At 36.4% G+C, this 16,765-nt stretch overlaps 1 protein-coding gene across 1 annotated transcript in view; it reads left to right on the forward strand.

Annotated features, from left to right (window-relative positions):
• nup210 (nucleoporin 210) overlaps positions 1-16,765 on the forward strand; it is a 47,928-nt gene that overhangs the window by 15,415 nt on the left and 15,748 nt on the right. Inside the window, exons 13-24 of the mRNA XM_084429140.1 lie at positions 121-310; positions 2,026-2,171; positions 2,252-2,470; positions 4,437-4,610; positions 5,251-5,443; positions 6,252-6,358; positions 9,353-9,457; positions 9,545-9,646; positions 13,740-13,868; positions 14,027-14,154; positions 14,233-14,368; positions 14,928-14,990. Of these exons, the coding sequence (XP_084285266.1) occupies positions 121-310; positions 2,026-2,171; positions 2,252-2,470; positions 4,437-4,610; positions 5,251-5,443; positions 6,252-6,358; positions 9,353-9,457; positions 9,545-9,646; positions 13,740-13,868; positions 14,027-14,154; positions 14,233-14,368; positions 14,928-14,990 (1,692 nt within the window). The remainder of the gene's footprint in view (positions 1-120; positions 311-2,025; positions 2,172-2,251; positions 2,471-4,436; positions 4,611-5,250; positions 5,444-6,251; positions 6,359-9,352; positions 9,458-9,544; positions 9,647-13,739; positions 13,869-14,026; positions 14,155-14,232; positions 14,369-14,927; positions 14,991-16,765) is intronic.

Raw genomic sequence — 16,765 nt, forward strand, 5'->3', positions numbered from 1 at the left:
TACATAATTATAACACAAACTTTACATATTATGTAAACACAAACTTTTATTTTGGATGCGATTAATCGTTGCCCAGCCCTGTAATAAATGAATAATGGATCTGCTGTGTTGTTCCTGCAGGTGTACGTGATCGAGCCGGTGGGCATGGAGTTCAGCCCGTGTGCAGTGGAGGCCCGTGTGGGCTTAAACCTGGACCTGCCGCTGCGAATCTTCGGTCAGCTGGCCGAAGAGAGAGTGACGCTCAGTGACTGCTCACACTTCGACATGCAGGTGGACATGGAGAGTCACGGCGTCTTTCAGCTGCTGGAGGGTGAGTTGAGTTCATGCTAAAAGAACCGGATCGTTAACTTCACCCACAAATGAATCTATTACTCTCCCAAACCTGTATGAATTTCTTTCTTCTTCTGAACACAAAAGTTGAAGAATATGGGTAACCAAACAGCCACTGTTTACTTTCACTTATGACATATACAACTGTTTACGAGGATATTTTGACATAATTTTGTGTATCTGTCCATTCAAGCGCAAGAAGACATGAAAGAGAATCTATAAAACATAGATTTCTCGATTTTAATCGATTCTCATTTTTACGAACCGATATCGATTCTTAAATCCCAAGAATCGATTAGTCATCCTGTTTGCAGTTGATGAATGAATGGAACATTGTTTCGAGCATCCCATCCAATAAATCGCAATAATCTTTGTGCTTTGTTATTATTGATATAAAACAAAGTCTCAGATTTCAAGTTACGTCCATTTTCTTACGAAATTCAAAACCATAAATACCGTTTTGTCGCTGTGGCGTGAGATCGCTCTGGCTCAGCTCTAGAGAAGCACATGATCTTCTCTTCCGCCTTTATAACACCAGTTACAGCGCGAAATAAACATGAATGAGCATCTGAAAGTGTGTTAAAAGGTAGAGTACAACTTATCGAAGTCCGTATCATGTCACATGGAATCGCTCAGTGTTTCAACTGTGGAAAGAGGTCAGTAAATCAGCTTGTAAACAATGTCATGTAACGTCACATTTACCTCAGAAAAACCACATCCAGTACCATAAACTCGTTAGTCAGCTAGAAAAATTAACTCTAGAGAGGAGCAGTTTGCTAAATATATGCACCATATTACATAATCACTATCATTTTTAATGTTCTTCAATCTTTAATGCATGTTTGAATAAATCTGGCAGGTTTTTATGACAGCCACCATTTAAATGTTATTTATTTTTATAATAATAAAGTTATATAAAATATAAAGTAAATTTTAAGTGTTTGTATACAAATCAGTTAATTTTTACCTTCAATATTATAGTGGGCTAATGAAGCCTATAGGCTACAACTGACTCCCATAGTTTACAGCATTAGTGAAGAGATTTGTTTTCCTTGAGAAAATTTGCCATGTATTGTACCTGATATCCAAAATAATCAATATTGAATCGAAATCGAATCGAATCGAATTGCAAGCTTGTGAATCGAAATCGAATCGTGAAATTTGTGCCAATACCCAGCCCTACTAGTATCTGCTTCCTGACCATAAGGATCTGATTCCGGCTTATTGCACTTAATTACTTGTTTTAATCATGTACATCCCGCTCTTTATTTTCTCATTCTTGCATTTTTTTCGATTTATCACACTGAAGTGTCAATGATACTGTGCCTATGTGGCTATATTTGCATACCACGGTATAATATATATATCATCATAACTCCCAGCTCTACCTGAAATACAAAGGTACATTTTTTTTAAACAAAAAAAGACACACAATTTATGCATACTAATGAGAACATTTTTCACAGCAGGTGATTTGAAGTCCTGCATTAATGGTCTTCAAATGCAAAAATTTCAAATAATGTCTTGATACTCCGTTTCTGTTATTTAAGAGATACAAATAAGATTTCGTTGTATTAATACTGGCAGATTTAACAGAAGCAAGCAAAGTGTTATGCAAGTAATCCAAGTGTGTGTACAGTTGTACTCTTGCAGTATTTTTTGAGTGTGTGTGTGTATGTGTGTGTGTGTCTTCAGGTAGACTTGCTCCAGGTCAGGGCCACTGCAGCGGGGTTCGCGTTAAAGCCTTGGCCCCTGGTTACACCAACCTGTTGGTCAGCTATACCCATAGTAATGTTCATCTCAGTGCAAAGATCACCATCGCTGCCTACCCGCCTCTCAAGGTAAGATGTGTGAATATGCTTTTAAAGATGGAGGAGTGAGCAGTGAACTGTAGATGACCGTGCCTCGTCGTGTTCGGCAGCCGGTCGACCCTGTGGCTGTGGCTGTGGTGACGCTGGGCTCCTCTAAAGACATGTTGTTTGAAGGAGGCCCGAGGCCCTGGGTGCTAGAGCCATCCAAGTTCTTCCGAAACCTGACGGCTGAGGACCACAGCAGCGTTGCGCTGTCTCTGCAGGGCCCCGCCTCGCGATCCTACTCCAGACATCTGGTCAGAGCCACATGCAGAGCTCTGGGAGAACAGGTACAGGTCCCTATAATCTCATGTCCTGCAGGGGTATTCAAATACAGGTCCAAGGGCTCCGGTCTCTATATCTCCTTCACAGCGGAGGTGAAAACCTTAACACTCAAAATAGTCATCGAAGATGAGAGTCTTGGGCCCAGAGAGACAAAAGAGTGACTTTCTTTTTACCAAAGATTTACCCAAAAAAGTAAATGTATTTCTCCCAACTGGATATGAATATAAAAAGGTTAGCTCAGATGTATGCTATTTTCATTTATTTATTTATTTATTTTACATTTAGACACCTACACTACCGTTCAAAAGTTTGGGGTCAGTAAGATTTTTTTAATGTTTTTAAAAGAAGTATCTTCTGCTCACCAAGGCTTCATTTATTTGATAAAAAAAAAAACTGTAATATTGTGAAATATTAATTTAAAATGACTATTTTCTATTTTAATTTATTTTAAAGTGTAATTTATTCCTGTGATCAAAGCTGAATTTTCAGCATCATTACTCCAGTCTTCAGTGTCACATGATCCTTCAGAAATCATTCTAATATGATGATTTGATGCTCAAGAAACATTCATTATTATTATTAATGTTGAAAACAGTTGTGTACAAATTTTTTTCAAAATTCTTTGATGAATAGAGAGTTTAAAAGAACAGCATTTATTTAAAATAGAATATTATATTATATTATAAATGTCTTTACTGTCACTTTTGATCAGTTTAACTCATCCTTGATGAATAAAAGTATTGATTTATTTTATTTCTTTCACCAAAAAATAAAATCAAAACTCTTACTGACCCCAGACTTTTGAACGGTCGTGTTTAATGTTACAAAAGCTGTAGATTTCAGATAAATGCTGTTCTTTTAACTTTCTATTCATCATAGCATCATGAAATAAAAATGTAAATAACTGTTTTCAACATTGATAATAATCATAAATGAGCATTCTTGAGCATCAAATCATCATATTAGAATGATTTCTGAAGGATCATGTGACACTGAAGTAATGATGCTGAAAATTCAGCTTTGATCACAGGAATAAATTACACGCAACTGTATATTCACATAGAAAACAGCTGATTTAAATTGGAATAATATTTCACAATATTACTGTTTTTGTTTGTATTTTTAATCAAATAAATGAAGCCTTGGTGAGCAGAAGAGACTTCTTTTAAAAACATTAAAAATCTTACTGACCCCAAACTTTTGAACGGTAGTGTAGGTGTATGGCACACAGAGAAAACATATTGGGGGTGCAGGGTTTACCTCTTAAGAAAAGAATGGGCCATTTTTATATGTTATTCAAAGCAATAAACTATTAGATTACGTACATTGTTTGTTTTTAGTAATCAAAACTCTTATCATGAGGACAAAACAAAGTTAACTAGTAATTTATAAGTTTTTTTTGTAAATAAATTTAAAATAGAAAAAAAAATCTCTAAATCATTTTCCAAATTCTAACATTGTTTATTATGAAATGCTGATTAATAATGATAAATGTATTTAAAAAAAAATTTAAAGACGCCACATCAACTTGTTAAACCTTGTTTAGTTGAATGGTCAGAGTAATCTGTGTGACAGATAAAGTTTTCTGCAGTGTTTTAGAGAAAGTCTCTATTTTGCTGCTCGCCGTGTTTCTGCTACTGTTGTTAAAATAACCGTGTCGCTGCAGCTCTTAATGTGGCGCTTTGTTTTAAGCGAGGGAAAGAGAGAAGCAATGTGCACAGAGCGGAGAGGGCTTGAATCAAGCACTTTTGGCTCTAGATAAAAATATTATAGATAAAGCTCCGAAAGATCATGACCATAAACAACCGAGTGATTGTGGTGTGAACCGCTCCAATGTTTTGACGCGCTGCTCACTTTAATCTGTAGAAACAGTAAAATGGCGCAATTATGTCCCGCAGTCCGTCATTTTGAACAACACTGGTCTAGACTTTCCACTAGGAATGTGGATTGATATGTTTGAAATGTTCGCAGATCTTAGCAGTGACTGTTGGAAACCAGCCCACCATGACGAACCCCTTCCCTGCTGTGGAACCAGCTGTTGTGAAGTTCGTGTGTGCTCCTCCATCACGCCTCACACTGACCCCCATTTACATGAGCCCACAGCTGGACGTGTCCTGTCCTCTGCTGCAGCAGAACAAACAAGTGGTGAGCAGTCCAGCGCTCAAGTGTGTATAGTCTTAAAGGGCTCCTATAATGCCCTTTTCACAAGATGTCAAATAAGCCTCTGAAGTCCCCAGAGTGTGTATGTGAAGTTTTAGCTCAAAATACCCCACAGATATTTCTATAGCATGTGAAAATTGGGTTAGGGTTAAAAAATTGTTGAAAATTTCTAATATTTTAGCCTTTTATGTTCAAACCAGAGTCGGACAATGATGGAGAGAATTTAAAACGCAACAGGACATTTCTGAATTGTTAGTTGATGAATTTATGTATCTGATGTGGAGTTAACTATCTTCTAGTCATTGATTAGCATATTCTGTCATGATAATCTATAAATCGTGTTCTGGGGTTTATGTAAATTATAGGGTTTGTGATGTCACTAACTCGTGAAGAAGCTCATTGTAGTCCCGACCAGCCGTTTGTTGTAGTCCTTAAAAAACTATTTCTGTAAAAGAAAATACTCCCTTTGCTTTGAACGTTGAGCGTCGTGACTTTGCCGATGTTGTTTATGTTCAAACAGCAACATTACACACTAACTAAAGTTAGAAAAGTGAAATCATAATCAAGCTCCCCTTTAACATGACAGGAAGTTCAGTTGTGTGTGTGCTTGTTCTGCAATCTGCAGGTGCCAGTTTCAAACTATCACAACCCGGAGCTGGACGTGTCAGCGTTCGACCAGCAGGGCCGGAGGTTTGATAACTTCAGCTCTTTGAGTATGATCTGGGAGTCCTCCAGAGTTTCCCTGGCCAGCATCGAACCGACCATGCCCATGAAACTACACGTGCACGAGGACGACAGCAAGCAGAAAAAACTTCACGGTACCTTATAACGAATGCTGAGATCATTGATGATTATGAGGTACAAATATGTATTAGGGAAGGATGGTATGGCAAAAATCCACACTGAGTAATTTTATAAATGCATATATTATATAGCATATATCACAATGAATCAATTTAAACATTAAAACATGAGCATAAGATTACAGCTGAAACAAATAGTTGATAATATTAAAAAAATAGCCAGAAAGCCCAAAATGTCAAGTCGCCTTTATTTATATAGCACTTTTTACAGTACAGATTGTTTCAAAGCAGCTTTACAGAGATAACAGGAAAAGTGTGTTTCAGCAGAGCTAGAAGGAAATGCAGTCCTTGCAATGCAGAATTGGTCAGTGATGGTTCATTTTTGTTGTAAAAAAGTTATTAATTATATATATATATATAATTGAGTTAATTTCTATATATATATATATATAGCCGCTCTGGAGAAAACCGTGATGCCATCGTTCAGTTCAGTTCTCATATAATGGTGTCAATGCAGGCAGAGCAATATTATTGTTGAGTATTAAGTGTCACCAACTAAGCAAGACAAAAGCCAATGGTGACATGATAGCAGTACAAGTATCAAAGTATGAGAAAAAGCATAATTGCGTACATAAAGTATACATTTTGACATGCCTATATAGCACATAACCATTATAAAAACAGTGGTACTGAATTCTATTTTTCTACATATTTAATCTACTGGTTCACACACTTCTACTGTCACTATACCGTATACCGCTCAGCCCTAATGTGTATGCTGCATATATGTAATGTACATGTGTGTGTGGTGTGTTTCCCGCAGGTCATCAGACGGTGCTGGTGCATCATGAGTCGGGTGTGGCGGCGATCACTGTGAGCGCGGTCGGCTATCAGACGCCTCACCTGGAGCACGCCGCGGTTCCCAGTGGAGTGAGTTCCTCTGTGCTCTTCTTTCATATGAGCCTCAACCAAATCCACAATAAATCGACTCCATTTACTTCAGATCAAAGCATGGTCAGGAATACAATACAAGATTGCAGTCGATTTGCACGGTTATTCTTTTATCTTTGTTTTTGTTCACACAGAACGCTTTTTTTGTGGAATGACTCGTTTTTAAAAAGTTGAACTTCTTTTTACTTGAGCGCCAGGTTTTTAAAATGCTGTGTCATGGCGTAGACGTGAACGCAGCGGTCAAACATCCGTCTGGCTGATGTAACGAGAAAAGCTAACAACTTCTTTAATGAATTTATCTAATTGTAACTGTCAGATTCAGGGCACTGAGCGCCCATCGTCATCTCTTGTATTAGTATTAACTAATACACACAATGATGCTGGCTTGTGTTTATTCTTGTTGCCAAGTTTTTTTTTTTTTTTTTTTAGGATAACTATTGCTAACCAAATTAATATTTATTGTATTAATATTACATGGATTAAATTGCAAAGCTGGCACAGAGGTGTATAATTACAATGTAAAGTTACTAGGGCTGCAAAAGCAACGCAGCTTAACCCAAAACACAAGCTCAGGCATGCACTTCTGTCCACACACACTCCGCTGTTCTGCGCTCGAGCCAGAGAATACTCCTGTTGCAGGAACACTTAAGTAGGCCAAGAAGCAGCAAATATATATTAAGTATAACGAGGTTGGGTTCCTTCAACTGTCCATCCTATTAAAAATGGCTATAGGCTATATAAGATCATTGTAAAAAAGAGTATTGTATTTCGTCAGATTTTATAGTGTTGAACATATTCAGGCGCGAATGAGAACCATTTCGAGGGGGATGCCAGGTGTGTAAAAAAAATAAAAATCAAATGTTCTAATCGAATACCAACCCACCAAAACCGAATATTCGGGTCCAGCCCTAAAAGTTACTGTGGCTGTCTTGCTTTTTTAGTTTGTTTTAAGTAAGCATGAAAGTAGGATAAAAGTATGTGACTGCGATGTTATTTCTGCTCCAGATCTCTGATGCACAGTAATATGTCAGTGTCATTTCGTTCACTTCTGGTGGATATAGTCAGCAACGAGAGTCCATTCCTGAGCTAGAGCCGACCCTGAGCTGCCAGCGCCGTGTGGCGGCAGGGGGACGTGGGTTTGGTGGATCTCTGGTTTATATTGAGCGATCAGGATCAGAGACAATACAATACAATTCAATTTTATTTGTATAGCGCGTTTAAAAACAACTGGTGTTGACCAAAGTGCTTTACAAGGCCAAGAAGACAAACATTAAGATAGACAACATATAAAGCAGTAAAAAAAAAAAATCCAGTTATATTAAAAGCTATTGAAAAAAATGCGTTGATTTTAAAAGTTGATTTAAAAATTGACAAAGTTTGTGCGGATCTGATGTAAGCCGGTGGGCTATTCCATAGCTTAGGGCCGATGACTGCAAATCACCCCTGTTATTAAGTCTAGTTCTAGGGACAGATCGTAAATTAGAGTCCCCCGATCTGAGTGATCTTGACAGTGTGGATGTAGTAGTTCAGATAGGTACTGTTGAGCCTGGCTCTGCAAAGACTTAAAAACAAATAACAAAACTTTAAAATCAATTCTATATTTAACCGGTAGCCAATGAAGCGAGATCAAAACCGGTGTAATGTGTTCACATTTACGCTTCCCTTTGAGAAGCCGTGCAGCAGCATTTTGAACTAATAAAGAGTTACAATAGTCTAATCGGGAAGTTACAAAAGCATGCATAGCAATCTCAAAGTGCTTTGCAGACAAGAATGGCTTAACCTTGGCTAAAAGATAGCACTTATCTGTTTATCATTTCATATATCATATCATATCATATCATATCAAACCAAACCCCCAGATTACGAACACAGGTGGTACTGTAAGGTAACAACGTTTGGAGATCAAAATCATGAGTACTGCACTTCTGGAGATCATGAGCCGCCTCGTTTCCTCAGCAGGAAATGACCAGCTCTCTCTAACCACACGCATCACCCAACAGCATCACCACAGTTACCGTTGCCAACAACAGAGCTAACAGCACAGGAAGCTGAAACTGCACACGCTAGCTCTGTGCTAACGCCTAGCCAGCAGTTTACAGCGACTGGCAGATGCTTGCTAACTGAAGAGGAGCTTCAGCTTCATTTCAAAGGCTCTTAGCAATAGTCACACATTAACGCCACACATAGTGTTGATTCTATTCCTATCACGATTCTCCTAGCATGTTGCTAAGATAACGATAAGGAAAAGTCCTCTTACTGGTGGTCCACCAAAATATCACCAAGACGATATATCGGCTCATTTTTGGTTTTGGCAAGTTTTTCTGTTTGGGCGATTAAATGTTGTGAGCTGGACTTTTATTTTGACAGTATTGAGAACCAAGACACCAATTCTGTCTTCATTAGTTTGCCATCTTTGTTTAACAGATTTGGCTAATAATAGATAAGCAAACTTTTTATATATACCGTAGCCATTCAGAAAATCAGCATTTATATAATTTAAAGAAGTTTAAATACCTGTTAAACATGTAATTTCACAGAGAGCTCATTGTAACCCGTTTACAAACGCATGTTCCCTGTCCGTGTGATTGGCTGAACCTGTGTGAATCAGATGTGCACAGGAGAGACCGGCTCGCACTGGACACGCACTTCTTCATTTTTAAAAATGCCATAGTAAGATTACAGAATCAAGTAGTTGCTATCTAAAGTATAAATCAGAAATCTCAGATTGATACATTTTCAAATTCACATTAAGTAGAATAAATCTAAACATAATTGCAATGCTTATTTACTATTGTTAAAATCAAGCTTTTAATGTTGTTTAAGTGTCTATGTGGTGTTTTTTAGATGCTTTAATTGACATCAGCCAGCAAAAAAATCCATATCTGTGGACGACTGCCTTTTTACTTCTGTTTTGAACTTCCGTGTAAATTGGAGCTCTGATTCATGTGTGTTTTGTTTGCATGTGTGTGTTAGTTTGATCCTCTGAGCCCCGTCTCGGCCACGCTTGACCTTCTGTTGGTAGAGGACGTGAGGGTGACCCCTGACACCATCACCATATACAACCATCCCGATGTGACGGTGAGATCTCTCACACACACACACACACGCACGCTCTGCTGTGCCTGAATGAGCTTGTCCAGTGTGCTGACACACCCCTCTCTGCAGGCGGATCTGACTCTTCAGCAGGGCTCCGGGTATTTCTACATCAATGCGAGCGTCGGTGGGATCGCAGAGGTCACGTTTCAGGAGTCCCAGGGAATTGCTCAGGTAACATTTTACAGGACCGTTCCAGAGGGTTGTTCCATAAAACAAGATTAGAAAACAAGCCAGGCTTATTTTGGTTAGTCAGACTTATTGTCGGTGGATTCTGTTTCATAAAGCAAACTTAAAATAGTTCAAACTCAGTTACCCTGGCAACTTATGCTGGGAAACTAGCCTGGTCCAGGGCAGGCTAACTGTCAGGCTAAGCCTCAGCTGTTACACAGATCCTCTAACACTGACCTACAAGAACACAATGATATTACCACTGACACTCTAGCATACCATTATTGGACTTTATTAACCACTATTAGTCCAAAAATAAATACACAGTATACAGAAAATCAACTTAAATAAGGCTACAATGATAAATTAGACTATATATATAGTATATGTATATATGTATATATATATGTATATATATGTATGTATGTATACTGTATATATATATATGTATGTATATACTGTATATATATATATGTACTGTATATATATATGTACTGTATATATATGTACTGGAGAGAGAGATAGATAGGCCTAAATACAATATATATACTACAGGTTTTCTTTTTTTACTGGCTGAAAGTTTTGTGCCCAAGATTTAATTAGATTGTTTTAAAGATTTATGAATACATTTCTCTCTGGTTTTGTTTGGCAGCTGTAGTACATGTTTATGATTATTAGAAGAACATTAGAACACAATCTAATAAAAAGCTTTGTAAAGCAGAAGTTAAAATCACAAAATTAAAAATAAATAATTACAAAAGCACAGTACAAATTTTAACTGGTAAGATGAATCTGAGCTTAGTAATTGACAGTATATTAGCCTACATTTGATTTACCCCATTACAATAGTCCCTTTACAGTTATTGCTATCATAAAAATACACTTGTAGGTTTAAAAATCTAATGTCCAAATAACAAATATTTTAGCATATATATATATATATATATATAATGTACTTTATTATGTCTTTCAATTCAAACACATTTAACACAATTATACAAATTGACAGTTTTCCACCAATAAATATTCCTTATTTTTCCTTCTACTTTTTTTCTTTTGTGATAATACCCACCAACACACATGATTAGAACAATAACCAAAAAGTACATAGTTAGACACTTTTAGATATGATTTAAGGGGGAAAAGACAAAAAACAATAAATAAATATTTATCAAAATTTAACATTCACATATTTATATCAAACTCTTATATTGACACATAATTCCTAATAGTTATTCAAGTAACATTATTTGAATATCAAATATTCAATATTAAATAAGTAAATAAATAAAATAACAAATAACTAGGCTAGAAATAAAAGGGAGGGAGGGTTATATAAAAATGTAATTAATGTAGGCTATATATTCCTTTATTTTATGGAATATTCTTTGATTTTAGAGTTGCACATATCTTTTCAAAATGTATACATTTGCTCTTAATTTCATGTTATCCTCTCCATAATGTACTTTAGAAACTAAATCTAACCACTCATTTAAAACTGGGGATTCTTGCTTTCTCCAAAAAATGATTGCATTAAAAGCTGTAATTCTCAGCATTCTAAATAAGTATACATCATCTTTATTAAATAGCATAGGTCCTGTACCCAAAACTATATTTTGTATCTTAATATATTTAGTTTCTTAAAACAAATCTTCCCTGAATTAGGCTACTTCTGTTCACTGAAGTACTTCTGTCGCTAGAAGTTCACTGCAACTTATCCAACATCCTAAAGATAAATTATTATAATTAGAAGATATTTCTAGTGTTATAAAATATTGCATATTAATTTTCCAAGCAAAATGTATATTTTAGTCAGAATTATTGCGCTCCTATATAGCGCGCAGCAGCTCTCGTTCAATATGAAGATTAGCAGCAAAATGGATACATTTGCATGACTTTCTAACATTTACAGATGGAGAATATAACTGTAAAATGTACGTTTTGCACTGAGGGGGAAAAAAAAAACATGTCACAAACGCATAAAACAGCACAAAATATACGCTGTTTGATGGTGGATCGATTTGATCCAAGATCGACCTCTAGGGCTGCTTCAGAAACGCGTGCACACGCAATTATCTAGACTTGATAAACCTGGATCAAATTAGTGAGATTGCGTGAACTTCAATTACTTTTTATGGAACCACTTTAGCCCCAACTTATTTGTTAGGCTCATTCAAGTCCGGTTTTGGAGTTTAATCCCCGCTTTTCTAAGCGTCTTTTATGGAACAACCCTCAGGTTCAGCAGAAGATGAGCTCTGTTGGCTATTGGTGGTATTTTGTATTGCAAAAAAAACTATTTCAGCTGAACATTAGGGTTGGGTATCGATTGAATTCTAGCGATCCCGATTCTGCTTATCGATTCCCAGTTTTGATTCCAATATGGTAGAAAGTAATGAAGTCAAACATTTAGATATCAGACATATTTATTGTCTTTTTGCAAAACATTCTGTTGCAGCTGAATATCATGAACACAAATCAGCAGCCTAAAGAACAACTAACCAATAAACTAGACTCAATTTCAAACATTGTTGAAGACAAGTATACAGTCAGTAATACAATATGAACAAATAAGCAAATTAGCAATAGCGGGATCCAGGATCCAATACACTGTCACATATTGTTTACATTCACTTAAGACATAACTTGCTGTGTTTACGAGGACATTTTGACATAATTTTGTGTTTTAAATTTTTACATTTGTGTGTTTGTGTCATAGTTTTATATTTGTCCGTCCAAGCGCAAGAAGACGCAAAAGAGAACTCAATTCAGTAGTGATGCACTATATTACAAATCACCCTAAGAAAAAGAGGAATTCATATTTGATCACATGGGTTTAAGATATCATTGACCTGTAACTGTTCCATTCCAATTAAACAAGTGTGTTCTTATAAGTGTTATTGACCGTGTCTTAACCAGGAGAGCCTATACTGAACATCTGTGCTCTGGACGACAGCAAAGGTGACTTATTCAGTAGACTCAGGCCTGGTTTCACAGACGGGCCAGGATAAGGCCTTAGACACATTGATAAAAGCTACTTAAATACTCTAATTTAACTTAGCTAAAAACTTTACCTGTGTGAATCTTGAGACAAAACAATGACACTGATATATTTGAAGATAGTAATTGTAAAGATAGTAGTTGCTTTCAGTTAAAACAGCTCAAACTGTTCCCATACCAGGTTAAAGATTAAATTTCAGCTTGAGAGTTTTCAAGTTAAAATTGTGGAAGTGTATAAAATAGCAGATGTTAAGATTGATCAGTCACGTTTTTAAGGTGAAACTGATTGGAGGGAAGGGTTCGTTTATATGATTGGATTTTTCTTTATGTAAACAGTCGCTTTCTGGTCTCCTACACTTGTGAAAAATAAGTGTGTTTTATTGTAATTAATGTGCACTTCAGTCTAGTGTACTGCAAATCTTCAAAGAATATATTTTTTAACTACTTGCAGATACTATAAAGTTAATTAAATAAAAACAACCGCTTAAGTACACTTTGCAATGTCAAATTAAAACTTTTACCTTAAAGTTCATATTAATTCATTGTTTTATTAATATTTTGAAGTATACTTATTTTGATGTTGACTAACATACTAAAGCACATGTTAAGTACTTGATTATACTGTGTTGTTGTTTGATATTACATTTAAAGTTGATATATTTTAAATGCACTAAATTGCAACTAAATTGTAACATAATACCAAAAACATTACGTTAAGTTTGTAATTAAGTATATTCTTTAAAAGTATATTTTTATAATAAGTGCTACTGAAAGTATGCTAAACACATGTTATGTACACACACAGTATTCACTTGTATGATGTGGCTTTACATGGTCATAACAGAAGTTGTAACTTTACACAGACAATATATTAATGTGTTTCTGTTACACCTATTTTACTTTTGTAAACTGTGGAATGAGTTAATCTTCTGTGAAATGCCCATTAAAGCTTAACTTGTGTTGAACGAGGAACATTAAAGTATTTCACAAACTCTGTTAGAGAGCTGACTGCACAATATAAACTGGTAATAACTTGTTTCTTCTGCACACTGTAAAATCAATGTGGTTTTGAATCTAATCTCATGTCATTGTGACTCAGGTTGTCCCAGCTCAGGCGGGGGTCTTGCAGGTGATGGTTCATGACCTTTGTTTGACCTTTCCTTCCCCCGCTACGGCTACAGTTCACATCTCTGATATTCTGGAGGTGTATGTGCGTGTGGTCGACAAGGTTGGTGACATCCACTTGAATGTGTTTAAAATAGATTAAGGAATTTCACTAACAAATCCGTTTTGAAATTATAAAAGCCTCATGCATGTGCTCTTTATGATCTTTTATGAAGTGGTTTTGAAATCAGAGGTTAAATTCAGATTACACAATCATTTTAGGTTGAGATCGGCAAGTCCGTCAAAGCATACGTTCGTGTTTTGGATGGCAACAAGAAGCCTTTCCTGTCCAAGTATTTCTCTGTGATGAACCTGAAGCTGAGGGCCGCGTCGTCCATCATCTCTCTGCAGTGAGTAACCAATGCCAGATCTTCTGTATTCGATGTGCTGGCGTCTGTGAAAGCTAAGAAACCTCTGTTGTTTGTCAGAACTCTGCCCGATTCATCAGAAGAAGATACGGCCACATTTCTGGTCAAAGGTCTGGTGATCGGACAAACCAGTGTGTCTGCTTTCGTCATTGACAAAAACGGCAGGAAGATCACCTCTGCACCCCAACAAATTGAAGTAAGCTTCTTCTGTGCCGTCATTTACAGCTTTTTGAAAGGATTGCTTCAAACTACAGGGTGTTGAATGCTTGATTCTGATTGGTTACTGAACGTTATTTTCCAGTAAACGCACAACTATTGTTGTTCCAGGCCGGTCGCATTACAACATTAGTTGACCGCATTACAGTTTTATATCACTTCCCTAAATTATTCCATTTATTTATAAATGTCTTTACAGCCTACAACAGCAAATGAACCAAGATCGACAAAGATATACACACTGGGATAAAAATGACAAACTATATCCATGTTTTCCCCACAAAATCACATTTCAATTAAAAATAGTAAGTAATATAAAATATAAAAAAACACGATTAAATGATATGGATGATAAATGGTAAAAATTATTGAATAATTGAATATAAATGATTAGTTAAAGCTAATGGGAAAAAAAACACAAATGTATGCTTGCCCTCTTGACGCTGCACCCACTCAGGTTACTTCTGGAAACTCTCATCCTTCATGGTGATGATAATTCCTGAAGATTTCTTTCTTGAATGTGTTGTTATGATCTGCAGGTGTTTCCGCCCTTCAGACTGCTGCCCAGGAAAGTCACTATAATAGTTGGAGCAATGATGCAGGTACGTAATTATTTGTATTTATTCCAGTACATTTCAGTTACTTTCCTCTTGTGTAAATGAGCTGTTGAACACACAACACACAAGCCAATGCTGCACTCTAGAAGCTGCTGCGTTTACATGGACACCTTCTTCTTTTTTTAGTTCAGAATTAATACATTCTGGTTGATGAAACTGTTTACATGAATACAAAATAATCAGATTTATGATTGAGTTATTTTTTTTTTCAAATCTGAATTAATCTTTTGATTTGCATTGTGTCTCACACACTAACTGTGCATGTGTGAAATTTGTGTACGTCTTCACGAACAAATCATATTCATGATTTATAACGTTTGTACTAAAATGTATTCTAAATGTGCAATAATGTTTAATGTAAAATACTAACCTCAAGCATGCAGTCGCTAGGGGTGGAACGGTACACAGAAGTCACGGTTCGGTTCATACCTCGGTTCAGACATCACGGTTCGGTACGAGTTCGGTACAATGGAGGGAAAAGCAAAACAAAAATGCAGAAGGCTTGTGCATGTCTCAGGCTGAACCACCAAAGGAAAATAAATTATTTAAGCCTTGTATTTTTTAAATAAGTTTTATTAATAAAGTAAAGGCATAGAACCAGTTTATTTGTAGTGCACTGACAATAGTTTTATATAATTAGTTTATTAATTAAATTAATAAAATGATAAAAAGACCTTGAGATATGTTTGGTAATTGTACCTGAATGAATTCAATTAATTTGCTACATTTCAGATTAATATATTTGTTTTCCTTAATTTTAATTAACAGTAACTTAAATGCTTTGCAGTTTGAATGAAGTCCTGTATAAACAAAATGACGGAGTATGTTTTTATGTTTCCACTGTTCGATCGCGCCCGCACCTCACACACACACACACTCACACACACACATACACCATACACATACACACACACACACACATGCACAAATATAAGTAAACACTTTGCGCCCCTCTCTCTCTCTCTCTCTCTCTCGCTCTCTCTCTCTTTTTTTCTCTCACACACACTCACACACTCACACACACACACACACACAACATATTCCAGCATTGCAATCTTTACATCGCAGCCTGCTTCAGAGTTAAAGCGGGCTACAGATTAAAGAACCCGCGTATCTAACAGTAGTTCCACATTACATTAATTAATTTGCACGCAAGTTTTATTTATTTTTATACCGTGTATTATCTGTGTATATTTATGCACCGAACCATGCCGTTTCGGTTCAATACGACTGCATGTACCGTTCCACCCCTAGCAGTCACTCATGTAGAATATACTGCAAATTCATTAAGAACAAATTGTGAATGCGCATGTGTTCTCACATTAAATTTTCCATGAGAAGTTCTCCTGTGCGTATAAAAGTGAACGGTCCACACAATAATCAGTGAATGAGACTGTCTTGTGCTGGATGACTGGATGATGGCCGAAAAGAATAACACAATGTTGCCAGAAGCACTGCACTCAAGCACATCAGCCTGAAAGCCAACATTGATGACATGATTTGCGATGTTTGTCAGTGGTCCTCCAACCATTTTTTTAATCTCTTAATGTTATAGAGCTACATCTGTGCATGCAACATCATGACACCATCACTGCATCAGTGTTGAACATCCCCGTTTCAAGAACCGCTATCAGTCTCCTCATTTCAACTTTTCCATTCGCTTCGATGTGTTTCTCTAACACTTGTTTTCATGTGCCGCCTCAAACAGTGCACATCTGTCTGTCCATACATGTCTATGATCGGTCTTCTGCTCATTTATA

This window comes from Rutilus rutilus (genome assembly GCF_951802725.1).
Source record: "Rutilus rutilus genome assembly, chromosome: 13".
Taxonomy (NCBI): Eukaryota; Metazoa; Chordata; class Actinopteri; order Cypriniformes; family Leuciscidae; genus Rutilus; species Rutilus rutilus.